Source organism: Scatophagus argus, chromosome 4 (assembly GCF_020382885.2).
Source record: "Scatophagus argus isolate fScaArg1 chromosome 4, fScaArg1.pri, whole genome shotgun sequence".
Classification (NCBI taxonomy): domain Eukaryota; kingdom Metazoa; phylum Chordata; class Actinopteri; family Scatophagidae; genus Scatophagus; species Scatophagus argus.
The window spans coordinates 17288183-17301308 of record NC_058496.1 but is presented as its reverse complement, the minus strand read 5'-3'; the positions used below and the strand labels follow the sequence as shown (position 1 = coordinate 17301308).

The window sequence follows — 13126 nt, the reverse complement described above, 5'->3', positions numbered from 1 at the left end:
GTTGTGTATTGACCAGGTTCAGTGATAAGAGGGTGTGGGTTTCTGGTACTCGAGCATTCTCGTGGCTCAGTTGGTAAAGGCACATGCCATGTAGACACAACACTGTGAATCTTAATCTCCCAATGATCACTTGATCACGTCCTCCATGCGCCCCATCTCTCTAATCTCTCTTGTTTTTCGTTGTGACTGTTCCATAAGATAGTAATCACATAACAACTGAAAAAAATGACAGTTCTCAATGTCTAATAAAGCATACTATCAAAACAATATGCTAAAGTTAAATGCCTTTGTTTTTACCATGATTACTTAAAAGAGCACGCCACTGATTTGAGAATTAGAATCAGAATACTTTATTGATCCCTGGGGGAAATCGGGATTTAGCATTGCACTCTGGAACTATAACTATGGGGCAGCTGATTAATGCAAAAAAAAAAAGCACCCACCCCTCCATTAGCCAGCTGATGTGCCCTTGAGCAAGGCACTTTAACCCCCAATATGCTCCCCGGGCGCTTGATGCTGCCCACTGCTCCTGTGTGTGTGTGTGTGTGTGTGAATGTGAAAATATATATACTGTCAATAAAGCTGATTCTAATTCTTCTGATTGTGACATTATTAGACTCATCAAGGAATCAAAACTGATGCTGCAAAACCGGAGATATATTTATTATTCCATATATAATGCACCAACTCAACTGGTGACAGTTTGGTCAGACATTCAGGTGTGTTACGTTATTTGCAGCTAATACAGCCTTAAGCCTCCATTTCCTCGATTTCCCCCTGAACTGAACTGATAACTGCTCCTCAAATGGATACATCATCTCACCAAAGACAAGACTACTGAGTGAATCTACCCACACCATATTCTTGTTCATAATCTAAGAGCACTTTGAGTGCTGAACATAAGGTCAGTTTTCAGGGGTAGGTAGCGGCAACCATCACTAAAGAAAGTGCACCATTAGCATGACTATATGGCACAAGGGCTCCTTAAATTATGAATGGCTGCTCTCTTTCCGTCACTGGGCATGCAGAGGATAAATGAGAATATAGTCGGCCCCCCTGCCTCTGTCCTCCGAGGAATGTTGGTACATTCCATTAAGAGGAACACTTAATTAAAGCATGATAAAATACCATTTGGAGACTCCAGAGGGGTCTGGGAGCACTGGGGGGATGAGAGACAAGGCAGGGATTCAGTCCACCTTCATTTACCCAGAAATGGGAAAGAAGAAACAAAATAAAACTGAGTCATCCTTCCTTGAATTGTCTCTGTGACTGCAAAAGATCAAAAGATAAATTCTTTAAAGGGTTTAATTAAGTACAAGAGAACGAATTGTCCTTAATGTGAACGTCACAAAGGGAACCGTCACACACACAACACCATGCTGCATATTTCTCCTCATGCTCAACCAGTCAGGACAGCTGATGGCATTGCTCTCCATTATGAACAACCCTCAAGATTTTCACAGGCTGTGTTTACAGGCATATAGTAATCCATTTATTATTCAGTCTAATCCTGACCAAGGATGTAAAAATTGGCTGCAAACTGCAGCTTCTAAAATTAAAACTGTCTCTGTTCTCAGTCTTGAAAACAGATGAGAATTTTTACCCTAAACATAGCCAGACAATTTTGAAATATACAACAAATGATCAGTAGTCTACATCTTAACTTAGTCTTAATACTCAGCTTACACACTTCATCACATCAGTGTCAAAATGACTCACCTCACCTATTGTGACAACCTAATGCACGTCATGCTGCATGCACATAGAATACTTCTTCATGTGAATGCAAAGTGATGTCTGAAGTGTGTTGTGTGTTTTTCTGTTCTATCTATACTGTGTACTTTTCAGAAGATTACTTCAACTGATCAACAATAGTAAGGAAAACAACCTGTAGAAGCTATGTGGGAACTGGCACAACTGAGAAACTTGAAAGAGGAAACAACAAGTTCTTTACCTTCCCCAGCACGGTGAGACAACTGGGATCCAGCTCTGGTTGCTCCAGCTTCACCACTCCGACCCACCCATATTCATACAGGTCCTCCTCATCATTATTATTACATAGTCCCAAAGGATGCATCTGGAAAGAAGATAGAGGGGACAGATAAGCATATCATAAAGTACTGAGTTACTGTTCAATCTCAAAGGTGACCATTTGTCATGTACCCTGAATTTCAACTCCAACATCACTGACGCCATGAAAACTGGTTAAAGGTTTTGAAAAGACAAGTCACACATGAGCAGAACATTTTGTGTCTTGATGTCCTAATTCAACAAATATGTAGCATGTGCAGTGAAAAGCTGCCCCACATGATGTATCAACTTGTCCTGGCATCACTGGCTCATAGACTGGCCCCCTACTCCACTGCCCGTCTGAGGGAGTACAACAATTCATAATCCACTTGTCACCTATTTTCCATAATGAAACAGAGCTTAAGAGCATTATATGTCTCTGAAGTATTTGCTGTGTGTGGCAAAATCTGCAGGATCTAAACATTCTACCCGACCTCTCAAAGAAAAGCAGCAGATAAGCAAAACTGGGATTTATGTGCTTTTGTGGATCTGCTGATGAGGCAGATTTTCTCTGAATTTCTACTTAAGGAACGACATATCTCTTGCTGCTGCAAATGATTAATGCTGCTGCCATTTCTAATTCTAGTCTTATTAAAAGTGGATGCTGACTTTTCAGAATGAGGTACACACAGTCTGATCAGTGTCTATAAGACTATCTTAAGTTGTCCTCTTATTACAGTTAAAGACACTAAGAAGTTCTCAAAGAAATTGCCTACACAGTGTCTTTAGAAATGATTAAATCTAAGCATGGCAGACATCACAAACACTGAGTCACTCTCTGGACCCTAAAAGGAAAGAAGCGGCAGCCTCCTTAATTGTAAACTAACAAGCACTTTTCTCAAAGCACTGGTTTTGAGATAAATGCTTGATAAAGACAGATGAAGAGAGTAACAAAGTGCAAGACAGATTGTCATGTCATGTCATTCACGTCAAAAGACTAGACCTAAAATCAATGCTGTGTATGAGCTAGTATGAATTCCCAGGAGGCGCCCGTATCATGAGGGACATTAACAGATAACGTCAACAATCTAAGCAGGCCATCACTTGAACTCAACAGTGGAATAAAAGATGTGAAGCATGCAAACTGAAAACAAAATGAAAGCATAAATTAGAGGACAATTACACATGTCAACCATTCACTAGAGTGAAATAATGATCTGCTCAAACGAAGTTGGATTAAAACTGTAACCAAACGGAGCCTCAAAATCCTGGATCCATTCCCCACCCTGGCGAAACTGCAAAGACAAGCTCCTGTATTAGCATTTAACTGGGCCAAACTGACCTGCAGGCCACTTATCCTATTAACCCAATGACCACAGCACCCCCGATCAGCTGGTGCTGTGGCGCCGAGCCCTCGGCCACTCTAGCCCCTGGGCCACTGCTGATGACCCAAGATATCCTTCTCCTTCTGGTGACCCGTGACCTTTGAACCCCACTTCATCACTTTAGGAGCAGGTTAGGCGTGCAGCAGGCCAATTGAAGAGATATTCAGAAGGTGTTTCATCGCTTCAGTGCCACAAGGCAGAGGGGTCAAGCCTCTGACCTAAAGGATTTTTGGGGAGGACTTAGTGAAGAGTAAGGGGGTCAGATGCAAATTGGAGAGTCGTAAGGAAGGAATGTGGACAACTTGTGCCATTATGGAGCTCTGGAGCATCTTTTCTTTAGCTTTTAGGAATGAAATCTGATGAAGAGACTGGCACAGTGGAAAGAAGGGCACAAACAGAGAAGAGAAAATACCAAGCTTTGAAATTATCCAAGTTGGAAGAACATTTAAAGCCACTTGTTATAACACCTTTTTTCAGATTTTGAATTGCACCTTTACAGAAAAGAATGTTCATCCTTGAATCCTCCTCCTCAGGCCTCCCACACAGTGACAAATGTGAGTATGACCAAACATAAAAGATTAAGTTCCAATTTTCAACCACGACAAAATGGATCACTCTCTCAACACAACAAAAAGGAGGTCATCATGACTCAAGGCTACACTGCCTATAAACACCTTTTCAGAAATCCAAAGGATGCAGTCACCTTGTCTGCCTGCATTTCACAGCCTTCACGGCGCATTTTCTCAAAGCTGTTTTTTTTCTCTTGTAAACAGAGGTGAGCAGAGAGCCGCCATGCTCTGGATGACTGCTTGGAAGATAGATATTAGCCTACGGCTGGCAGGAGCAGAGAGGCAGCACAGCTATACATTACATACACATTTGGTATGATAATGTCAGAGTGCACCCTACCTCTCAGCCAAAAATGAAAGGAAAAACAAAGATAAAAGAGCATCACCCAGCCAGGTTTCTATTCAACCTGCACTTTCCAAGCTGGCCCTCTCACATATCATCATTCTAAAACCATCACAATTCTCAGAGGCATGCTGCACATCCCAGTCAACTGAGGCAACATTTTGAATTTCATGTAACATAGCCCACAAGCAGGTTGTTGGGGAGGAAGCAGAAACAATGTATGAGGGAATCTAAAGAGTGGCTCGGTTTGTGCCTGTCTCTCAGTCAGTCTAACGGAGTGGAGCACCGCTTGCTGTGTGATTATGACCTCTCTCTCCTGCTTGTAACAGCTTGGATGGCAGCAGGGAGCCCCGCCTGAGCCCCTGGGTCCTGAACACTGGGCCATTGTAAGGGGGTTCTTACACTCCAAATGGGGCAGTGTTGTTGTTGTGGACCATGTTGTTATTTTAGAGGCTGGCCATTGCACCATTATCTCCACCACAGGGACTTTTCTTTTTGTCAGATATTGATACAGGCGTCAATGGTCGTGGGGATGTGAAGCAAAAGGAAAAGGAGCTTGGTTTGGATGAGGGACGGTGATCTAGTGAAGTGGGTCACAGCTACTGACCATGCACACAAAGGAGTAACAAGCACATATGCAAACGTGCCTTCACACACACACACACACACACACACACACACACACAAAAAGACAGAGACTGTCCCCTCTTGTGTTCCAACTGCGAACTTTCCCTAGTAGGCCCCAAATCACACAAGCTCAGCCCAATGGAAACACCATGTTGCTCCACTTTACTCCGCTCCTCTGTGCCCAGGGTTCTGGGTGAAGGGCAACTGAGGCCTCCAAAGTGCCACAAGGGGGCGGCTCTTGTTCTGTCCGGCCTGTCCTGCCTCTGGGGGAGGCAGCCTTTCACATGAATATCCTGTTACAGAGGCCACACTCTCAATGAAATCCTGGTTGGGGTTTGAACTTCACCTGTCACTCAAGCTGGCCACCCCCCTTTCTGCAGCACACCTGTAGAGAAACGTCTTGCTCGCATGGGATGCTTTTAAGTGCGACACCGTCTCTTTAGTTCTATGATATAGTGAGCATAATATGAAGATTGATTCATATTACTTTGTTTTAAAGATTTGGAAAAGATTTGATTTTTACTGAAAAACTATGAATCATATAAAAATCAAAACAGAGACCCATTTCTAAAAACTCCCACCACCACTCCCGACCCCCTGGCTCTCAAAGGAAATCAAAATGCAAGTCGCACCATCCAACGTCATTCTTCTCTGTCTGTCTGTGACACAATTCACTGAGCCTTTGATCATACAACAACCACTCCCACCCACACCCACCCCCCCTTGCCTCTCTCCCTCTAAATTATTGGCCCTGGTTACAAACTCCTATTACACCCGCATCTCTCCCCGATGCCATAACATCTACCCTCCCCTGCCCTCATCATGCTATATGCATGAAAGAACTTGTTATTTTTTCTGCACGCCTCGGTTTTGCAAATTCTATCCTCACTTGCACTTTCACTTGAAACGTGAAAAGTAGCAGTGTTCGACATAAAAAGTACTAATCAGCAAGTTTGTTCTTCTGCTTTACTTAACTTTTTAAAAATTCTTCAGGACGCCTTTGAAATCTTTATAATTTATCCAAATGTCTATATTTGCACATAAGACACCCCAAGGCAATTTTAAAAGATTTCTTTGTGACAAAGCAAAAAAAAATTCAACAAAAATGACGCTCCCCTCTTGCTTTAAGAACAGCGGCCAGGAAAGCCTCGAGAACTTAAGGAAAAGTGACGCTCACAGGGTACAAAATCTTGCTGAAACACGGTGCTTAATGTGCGGTGCATTACAACCAGGCATCCCAGCTACAACACAGCAGAAGCTGAAAACATCAAAGGCAGGTAGGCAGACTGGAGGGGAGGATGATCCCTGGACTAAACAGATGTATACAGGATGCAGATAGAAACCCTTGCAAACAAATCCTCATAACATCAACCCCCAAAAAAATCTTTTCAGAAACCTCAAGCAGCAATATTTTCTTCTTGTGATGACATTTAGGGCACAGCGAAGAGGAGTTTCTGTCATGACAGTTAAAGCTGCTTTGTTGTCTGAAGCCTGTACCAGACACAGACTTGTTTTACAAGATGTTCTTTATAAGGCTGGCTGAATGATTAACCGTTCAGATCTGTCGTTCATAGGTTTCCTTTATGAATTTTGGAAGAAGAGCTGGCACCAATTTCACAGGCACACACAATCTAGAAGAAGAAAAACCTGGGCACTGAGCCAGTCCTCACACCCGCCTGCTTCCCCGACGCTGTGCGTGTGTTTACGAATCTCACTGTCTGAGCACAGGTTTGTGTTTGTTTGTGTGCGTGTGTGTGTGTGGTTAGTGTACAGCCTAACGCACATCATGGGTGACCGAGGGGTAACTCAGCGGCACCTCTCACTGACCGTCCACTTGTCGTGAACTCATTCACCCCAGTGAAGAAGCAACCCACCCACCTCCCCTAGCCTTTAATTCAGCCGACCCCTCGACCTCCTCCAACACCCCTCCTCACCGCCACCTCTACCAACACTTTCCCCTCCCCTGCTCTGGGCTTCAACTTCTTCTCTATGGGGGGAAGGGGTAGAGTGTGTGTGTGTGTTTGTTTGGGGGGGGGCATTGTCAATTTCCTGGAATAACACCACCAGTCCTGCCAATGGAGGTGGGGTGCTGTGTGTGTCGAGGGCTGTGTGGACGGGAGAGTCTGATCACAGGACACAGACAGTCATGGGACCCGAGGTGTCTTTCAGAGCCTCAGTACATAGTCACAACACTCAGAGCCGTTTTGGAAGAGAAAAATAACATGGCACTTCTTCAGGACAAGACATACAAGTGATCATGCAACCGGATGTGGACTGTTGCCAGGATCTGTCTCTCCAACTACTACTCACTATATGTAGCCCTCTAAAGAAATGCCAGATGTGATCAGTGTGTCAGTATAACTGTGGGGGTGAATCATACAGTTAACAGTCATCTGTGAGTGTCTGCAATTTAATGTGTTACCTTTCAATCAACACTAGTTCACGAGAGATAATGACAAGTAGCAAGTCAAAGTGTCACAAGTACAGTCAGAGAGGTGATGATGTCATTGCACGAACATGTAGTTAAATCGTTAGTTACTTTATTATTGCAGTTTTATCAGCTGCAACTAATGATTATTTTGATTTATAATTAATCCATCAGTAAGTGCCTGTGACAAACTGCCAAACCCGAACGTGACATTTCTAATTCTTCTTTAATAAAACAAATGTGATAATTTGCTAATCCTTTGACATATACTCAGCTGAATGCAGTACAAAAACAACATATTTAATTTTTATCTCATCAACTTCATTGACTTTTGTAAATAGGCCAAGAGCATGTTTCAAACCAGTTGAGATGGGGACAACTACAGACTGGGAAAGCGTTATACTGCTCAGGAAACACCAGTTTGGAAGCTTCCACAGGGAAACATGTTGATAACAGATAACACCTGATAACAGGTGACAGCATCATGATTGGGTATGAAAGGGGCATCCTGGGAAGGCTCAGTTCTTCTCAAGCAGGGATGGGGCGAGGTTCACCACTTAGTGAAACACAAAATTGGCTCAGGAGCACTTTGGAAAACTACTGTCAGTAAACACATTTTGTTTGCAAATCACTGCAACCAGTATTGTTTTTCTGTTTTACACAGTGTTCTAACTTTTGGGAATCAGGGTTGTAACAAAAAGTAGAAAATCCTCACTCTTCTTAGCTGGAATCTTCATTAAGATAAAATGTTTTTCATTCATTTTCTTTTGATTGAGTAGCTGTTACAGGATTACATTTGTTGTAATGGATGGAAGATGGCCAAGAAATTGATCCCCAAAATCTCTTCAACAAATGTCATTAGCACCAGTGAACAATACGACAACAATACCCAAAAAACAATAGAAAAATACCACTGCCTGTAATTACTTCAAAACATTTTATGTGAACCAGCACATAACATGTATGCACCATAATGTAACATCAAGCCAACAAACAAGCATAAAACTGTTGGCCAAAACACACAGACTAGCAAAATGTCGACACCGTGTTATCGCCAGCTCCTCCAGCAGCCACCCTGCTGCACCCTCCCTGACAGCAAACTGTGGCGCTGCACACCCCCTCCACCCCACCACCACCACCTCCCTATGCCCTGCAGGGCAGACAGGAAAGCAAGCTTTAACCAATTACAAACCTGCTAGTGCCTAATCCCCAACCCTCATCTGCACTCTAGGTAATAAGGACATGTATGACCTCTTTATGAGCTGCATCTATAGTGGGCAAAATGGCATCCTATTTTAATGTAGGTGAGAAACATACTTTCACACACACTACTTTGATAGTCTGATATCAAGTTGCTTCCAATAATAACACAGAAGCACAGCTCAAATCTGCAGTAACCCAAAGACAAGAAACTGATTACACTATACCTCCATACGATGTAACTCCCATTCATAACTGTATGGTTGCAATTATAAACGCATATTTGGTAAGAAGTATGTGACAAGTCACAACTGATTGACTGTCAGAGGTCAAAGGTCAAATTTTCCCAAAGCCTCATCACCATCTGTCCATGCTTCTTCTTGCTTTCATGCCTCCACATCGGATCTCTTTCATTATCACACCTTCCCCACTGGCACGCAGACAGACTGTCTGAACCCTGAGGAGCTCAGACATCATTTTAGAGAAACAGAAGAAGGAACTCACAGTCCAACAAGTAGCCTAAATCCAAGCGATGACCCTAAAGAACACTCAGTGAAGCAGGAAGCCTCTCTTATTGTAGTTCAGGTTCTCTGAGGTTAAGCCTCTGGTGCAGACTGGGATGTGCATGTCAGACTTCACCAGGAAGATTTACAGTGAGTGTCCTTGGCTGCAGGCAGGTTAGGGTTAGCGCCAGTCTTAAGACATGACGAGGCTGGTCAGGCTTTTCTTATGTCCGATTCTTGCCCACAATTTGATGTTTTAAAGCAAATTCAGGCAATTTTTTTTCATATTTTTGCATCCTGTTAAAAGTAAGTCAGTCCAGTATTACTTTACAGAATTTAGCTTTTTAGGAGAAAGAAAAATGTTCCTTCAGTGAACTTGCAACACTGCTCTGCGAAGTTTAGGTTTCTTGCACTGAAAAATTTTCCATCAAAATACTGAATTGTTTGTTCCTGCCAATACATGACACATCTTCAGGGCTTGTTGTGAGGTTGATTCATTTACTTCTATCTATCAAACAGAGGTTCAATGTTAGACTGCACCAAGAGACGACCAAGAGTTTTGAATTGCCTTCTATGTATAGCATGCACAAATACACTCAAACTTAAATGCACGCAGCACACATACATATACAGCTCCCTTCTAACTCTCTCAGTCACTTTCTGCCCCTCTCGATCACTCTCTGCCCCTCTTTCCCAGCACTAGAAATAACTTCAAAGAGGGCTGGTAGCCTTGAGGAGAGAAGGAGGGGGGATCCAGTTACAGCTGAGCAGCTGGGAGGGCCCTACAGGTGGGGCCGACACTCCACCTCCTGTAACATTATCACCGTAAAGGGATCCCTCTGCTTTTCCTCTCATATAATGAAGACTTCCTCTCTTTTGTCTTCTCCACTGGAGCTAAAGGAACAATTAACCAAGTCGGTTCAGCATCCATGTTTTAGTTTGGCAGTCTAAACCAATGTCAAGGAGGAGGGTAATAAAGGAAAAACACAATGTCGGGGAGTAAAAAAGGGACATCGGCAAACGCAAGAACATCAGTTGCATTTGGGTGATGTGGACAATCTAACTTTACTCAACACTTAAAGCAAGCGAACTAATCAATTTTATCAGCTCATTAAAGAAAAGCTTTCTTTTACTCATGGGCAAGAAAACTTTTCCTAGAAGACGCGTCATAAGCAAGCCGGTTTGGTGACTGCAAGCCTCAGTGGAGTCATCATCTGTCCGTTTGCTCCCTCCACTACTTGCTGTCCCCTCCTTAACCTTCCCCAAAAATCACCACCACGCCATCTTCATAGCAACGGGCAAAGCAAACAAGTGTCAAGGTTTCAGAGTGAGCAGGGGACGCTGGCAGAGGACACCTAATATCATGTAAATGTCCGGATATGTAGCACACAGCTCTGGGGTTGACAGCTTTAAGACTGAGCAGGACGCCGAGCTTGTGACTCTATTAACTCTCTGCAAGTGTATCCCGAAACAGTCAATGGTTTGTGTGTGCGTGTGTGTGTGTGTGTGCATGTGTGTGCGTGCGTGCCTGCACAAAAGTATCCCTGGTGTCACTTTCAGCTCTTCAGTCTTTAAAACCCGACGTGACATGAACAAAGGACAGACGGACAAAGTTCAGGGGTCAACATTGGGCTGGATAACACCATTTTGGAAAGAGATCACAGCATCAGTGCACAAAGATAAAGTGACAACGGCAAAAAAAACCCAAAAACAAAACAACAAATGTATTAGTGTGCTGCTCCGTGTCCTTATGAGAGAAGGTGAACACACACATAAACTGTCAGCATCAAGGTGCCACTGTGAATTCATTAGCATGACTAACAGAGTTACAAGTAAGGGGAACCGGGGCTCATTAATAAACATTTCTATAAGGCACACAACTTCAGAGTAGCCAGAACAAATGTTTTCAAGTGTTCTTCCCAACATATTTCTCCACTCCACTCGCCACAGAAAACAATCACAAGGTATTATTTGCATCACAAGCAAAACAAAAAAAAACAACATCATTTGTTTTGTCTCCAATGTGTGAGAAAAGAGGAAAAAAAGGTAAGTGCCCAGAGGTGACATCTTCAATGTGCTTGTTTTGTACGATCTGCAGAAAAAATGATTTTCAGTTACATAAAGCAGGAAATCTTTTGAGAAACGGAAACTGTCAAATGTTTTGTATTTTTGCTTGAGAAATGGCTTAAAGTTATTAATCATTCAACAAAGTTGCTGTTCTGCTTGTCCACTGACTAAATTATTGTTTAACTAGTCATTTCAGCTTTACACAGTTAATCAAAACACAGTATTCTGCTGTTGTTCAACACCACATTCGACATGTGCTGTAACATTACATCCACTGCCAGCACCGCCCCAAATATCAGTGGCATTTCCCACTGCAGTTCACCCTGCTCCTCTTCATACCCCGCCATAAAACAAAAGTCAATGTCACTACTTAATGAGTGATGATTAATGCTGCTCCAGAGCGGGTGGTGAGCCTGGGGAGGAAGGAGGGAGGCTGGAGGGTGCACATACCTGTCGCAGTCAGCCCGTTCTGTATATGTGTGTGTGTGTGTTAGAGGGCTGAGTGGTTGAGGTTGCTAAAACTGGACCGAGGGGAGGATTGCAGTCATCAACACGTAGGCTCTGAGTAGCCTTTGATGTTTCTCTGCGTCTTTGATGGCCCCGGCCATGGAGGAATGCTGCTCGCCCTCCCTCCCCACCCAAAAAGCCCCCAGAGTTGTGGAATGTGGTGCAAGCTGCTGCTGCTTGGCCTGCTGGAATGGGATTAGAGCATAGGCAGCCCATACCGCCCTGCCTCCCCTCCCTCATCTCGCTCCCACCCTGCCCTCTGGAGTGGACAACATGGCAACAACCTTGTCCAGTCTCTAAACTTTGGGACGGTGTTGGGGAGAACAGCGGGATATATTCCCAAATATTGTCTTCATCAGTCCCTCCCACCACCACCCACTTCAGTCTGTTTTGGCCACAGAACATGTAACTGCTGCAGGTCTTCAATCACCTTCACACCACAGCAGCTTCATTCACCAAACTGCACTTCATCAAAAAATATAATGTAACTTACAAAGGAATTGTCTTCATGAAGAATTTCTGGCCTGTAGCTAATGATTATTTTCATTGTCAGTTAAACAGCAGATCATTTGTTTGGACAATCGATTAACTATTTTGAAGACCTTACCTCGCTGCTTACTTATTACAGAATAAAACTGTACTTTTGAGTATGTATTTTGAAAAGAACAAACCCATCAAACTCCAATTTGATGCATGCTGAATGCAGTGAACTGAAATGGTCCACTGGTTTGAATTAAGCTAGACAAAAGCCTTCATGTGCAAAACAGAACTTCTGTAAGTACTTTGGTCAGTATCGTGCTTTTTTCATATGATCATGTCAGTGCAATTCGATTTTCCTAAAACTCAGGGCACGATAATACAGAATAACTGGCCAGCTATTTCTTCAGCACAGTGACCTGGAACAAAACTTGATTTCCCTGAGGCCAGTCTCCCTGTGAAATTGTAGTATTTGCATTTACAGTATGTGGGAGTGAGGGCAGATGAGGCCTATGGAGATAAAACACATCCAAAAGCGAGAAGCTGGCTCATAATGAAAAGCATCACCTAAACACTGGTCCTTTTAGATAAAAGATTATGGGAATCGCATGCATATTCCACTTTCACACAGATAGATGTGCATGTTTGAGTGTGAGTGTGTGACCGTTGCAGCAGGAGAGGAGTGCCATAATCCTGCCTCTCTTGGGGGGGGGGGTGCAGATAGGGCTTTCTGCAAAGGTCAGGTTTATATTGTCCTCACACACACACACACACTCAATTTGGTGAATGACCTTCCACACAACAACTGCACAAACAACCCATTTTGGCCATGCATGCCGGTGTCTGTCAGGGCGCGGCTACACTAGGCTAAGCTACAGAGCATTGGCTTAAACTGCACAGAGTGCTTTCTGAGGTTCGTTGCTGCCCACCAGTGAGAGTTGAGAGGAATGTGCACAGGACTTACAGTATATATACATGTTCACACACATAAATGAATGTGTGCGCAGATG

The 13126-nt window shown here is 43.4% G+C and overlaps 1 protein-coding gene across 2 annotated transcripts in view; it reads right to left on the bottom strand.

Moving 5' to 3' along the window:
• Window positions 1-13126, bottom strand: part of znrf3 (zinc and ring finger 3) — a 62663-nt gene that overhangs the window by 26752 nt on the left and 22785 nt on the right. For both annotated transcript variants that reach the window (XM_046385560.1, XM_046385562.1), the window contains exon 2: window positions 1955-2077. In XM_046385560.1, coding sequence (XP_046241516.1) covers window positions 1955-2077 — 123 coding nt within the window. The remainder of the gene's footprint in view (window positions 1-1954; window positions 2078-13126) is intronic.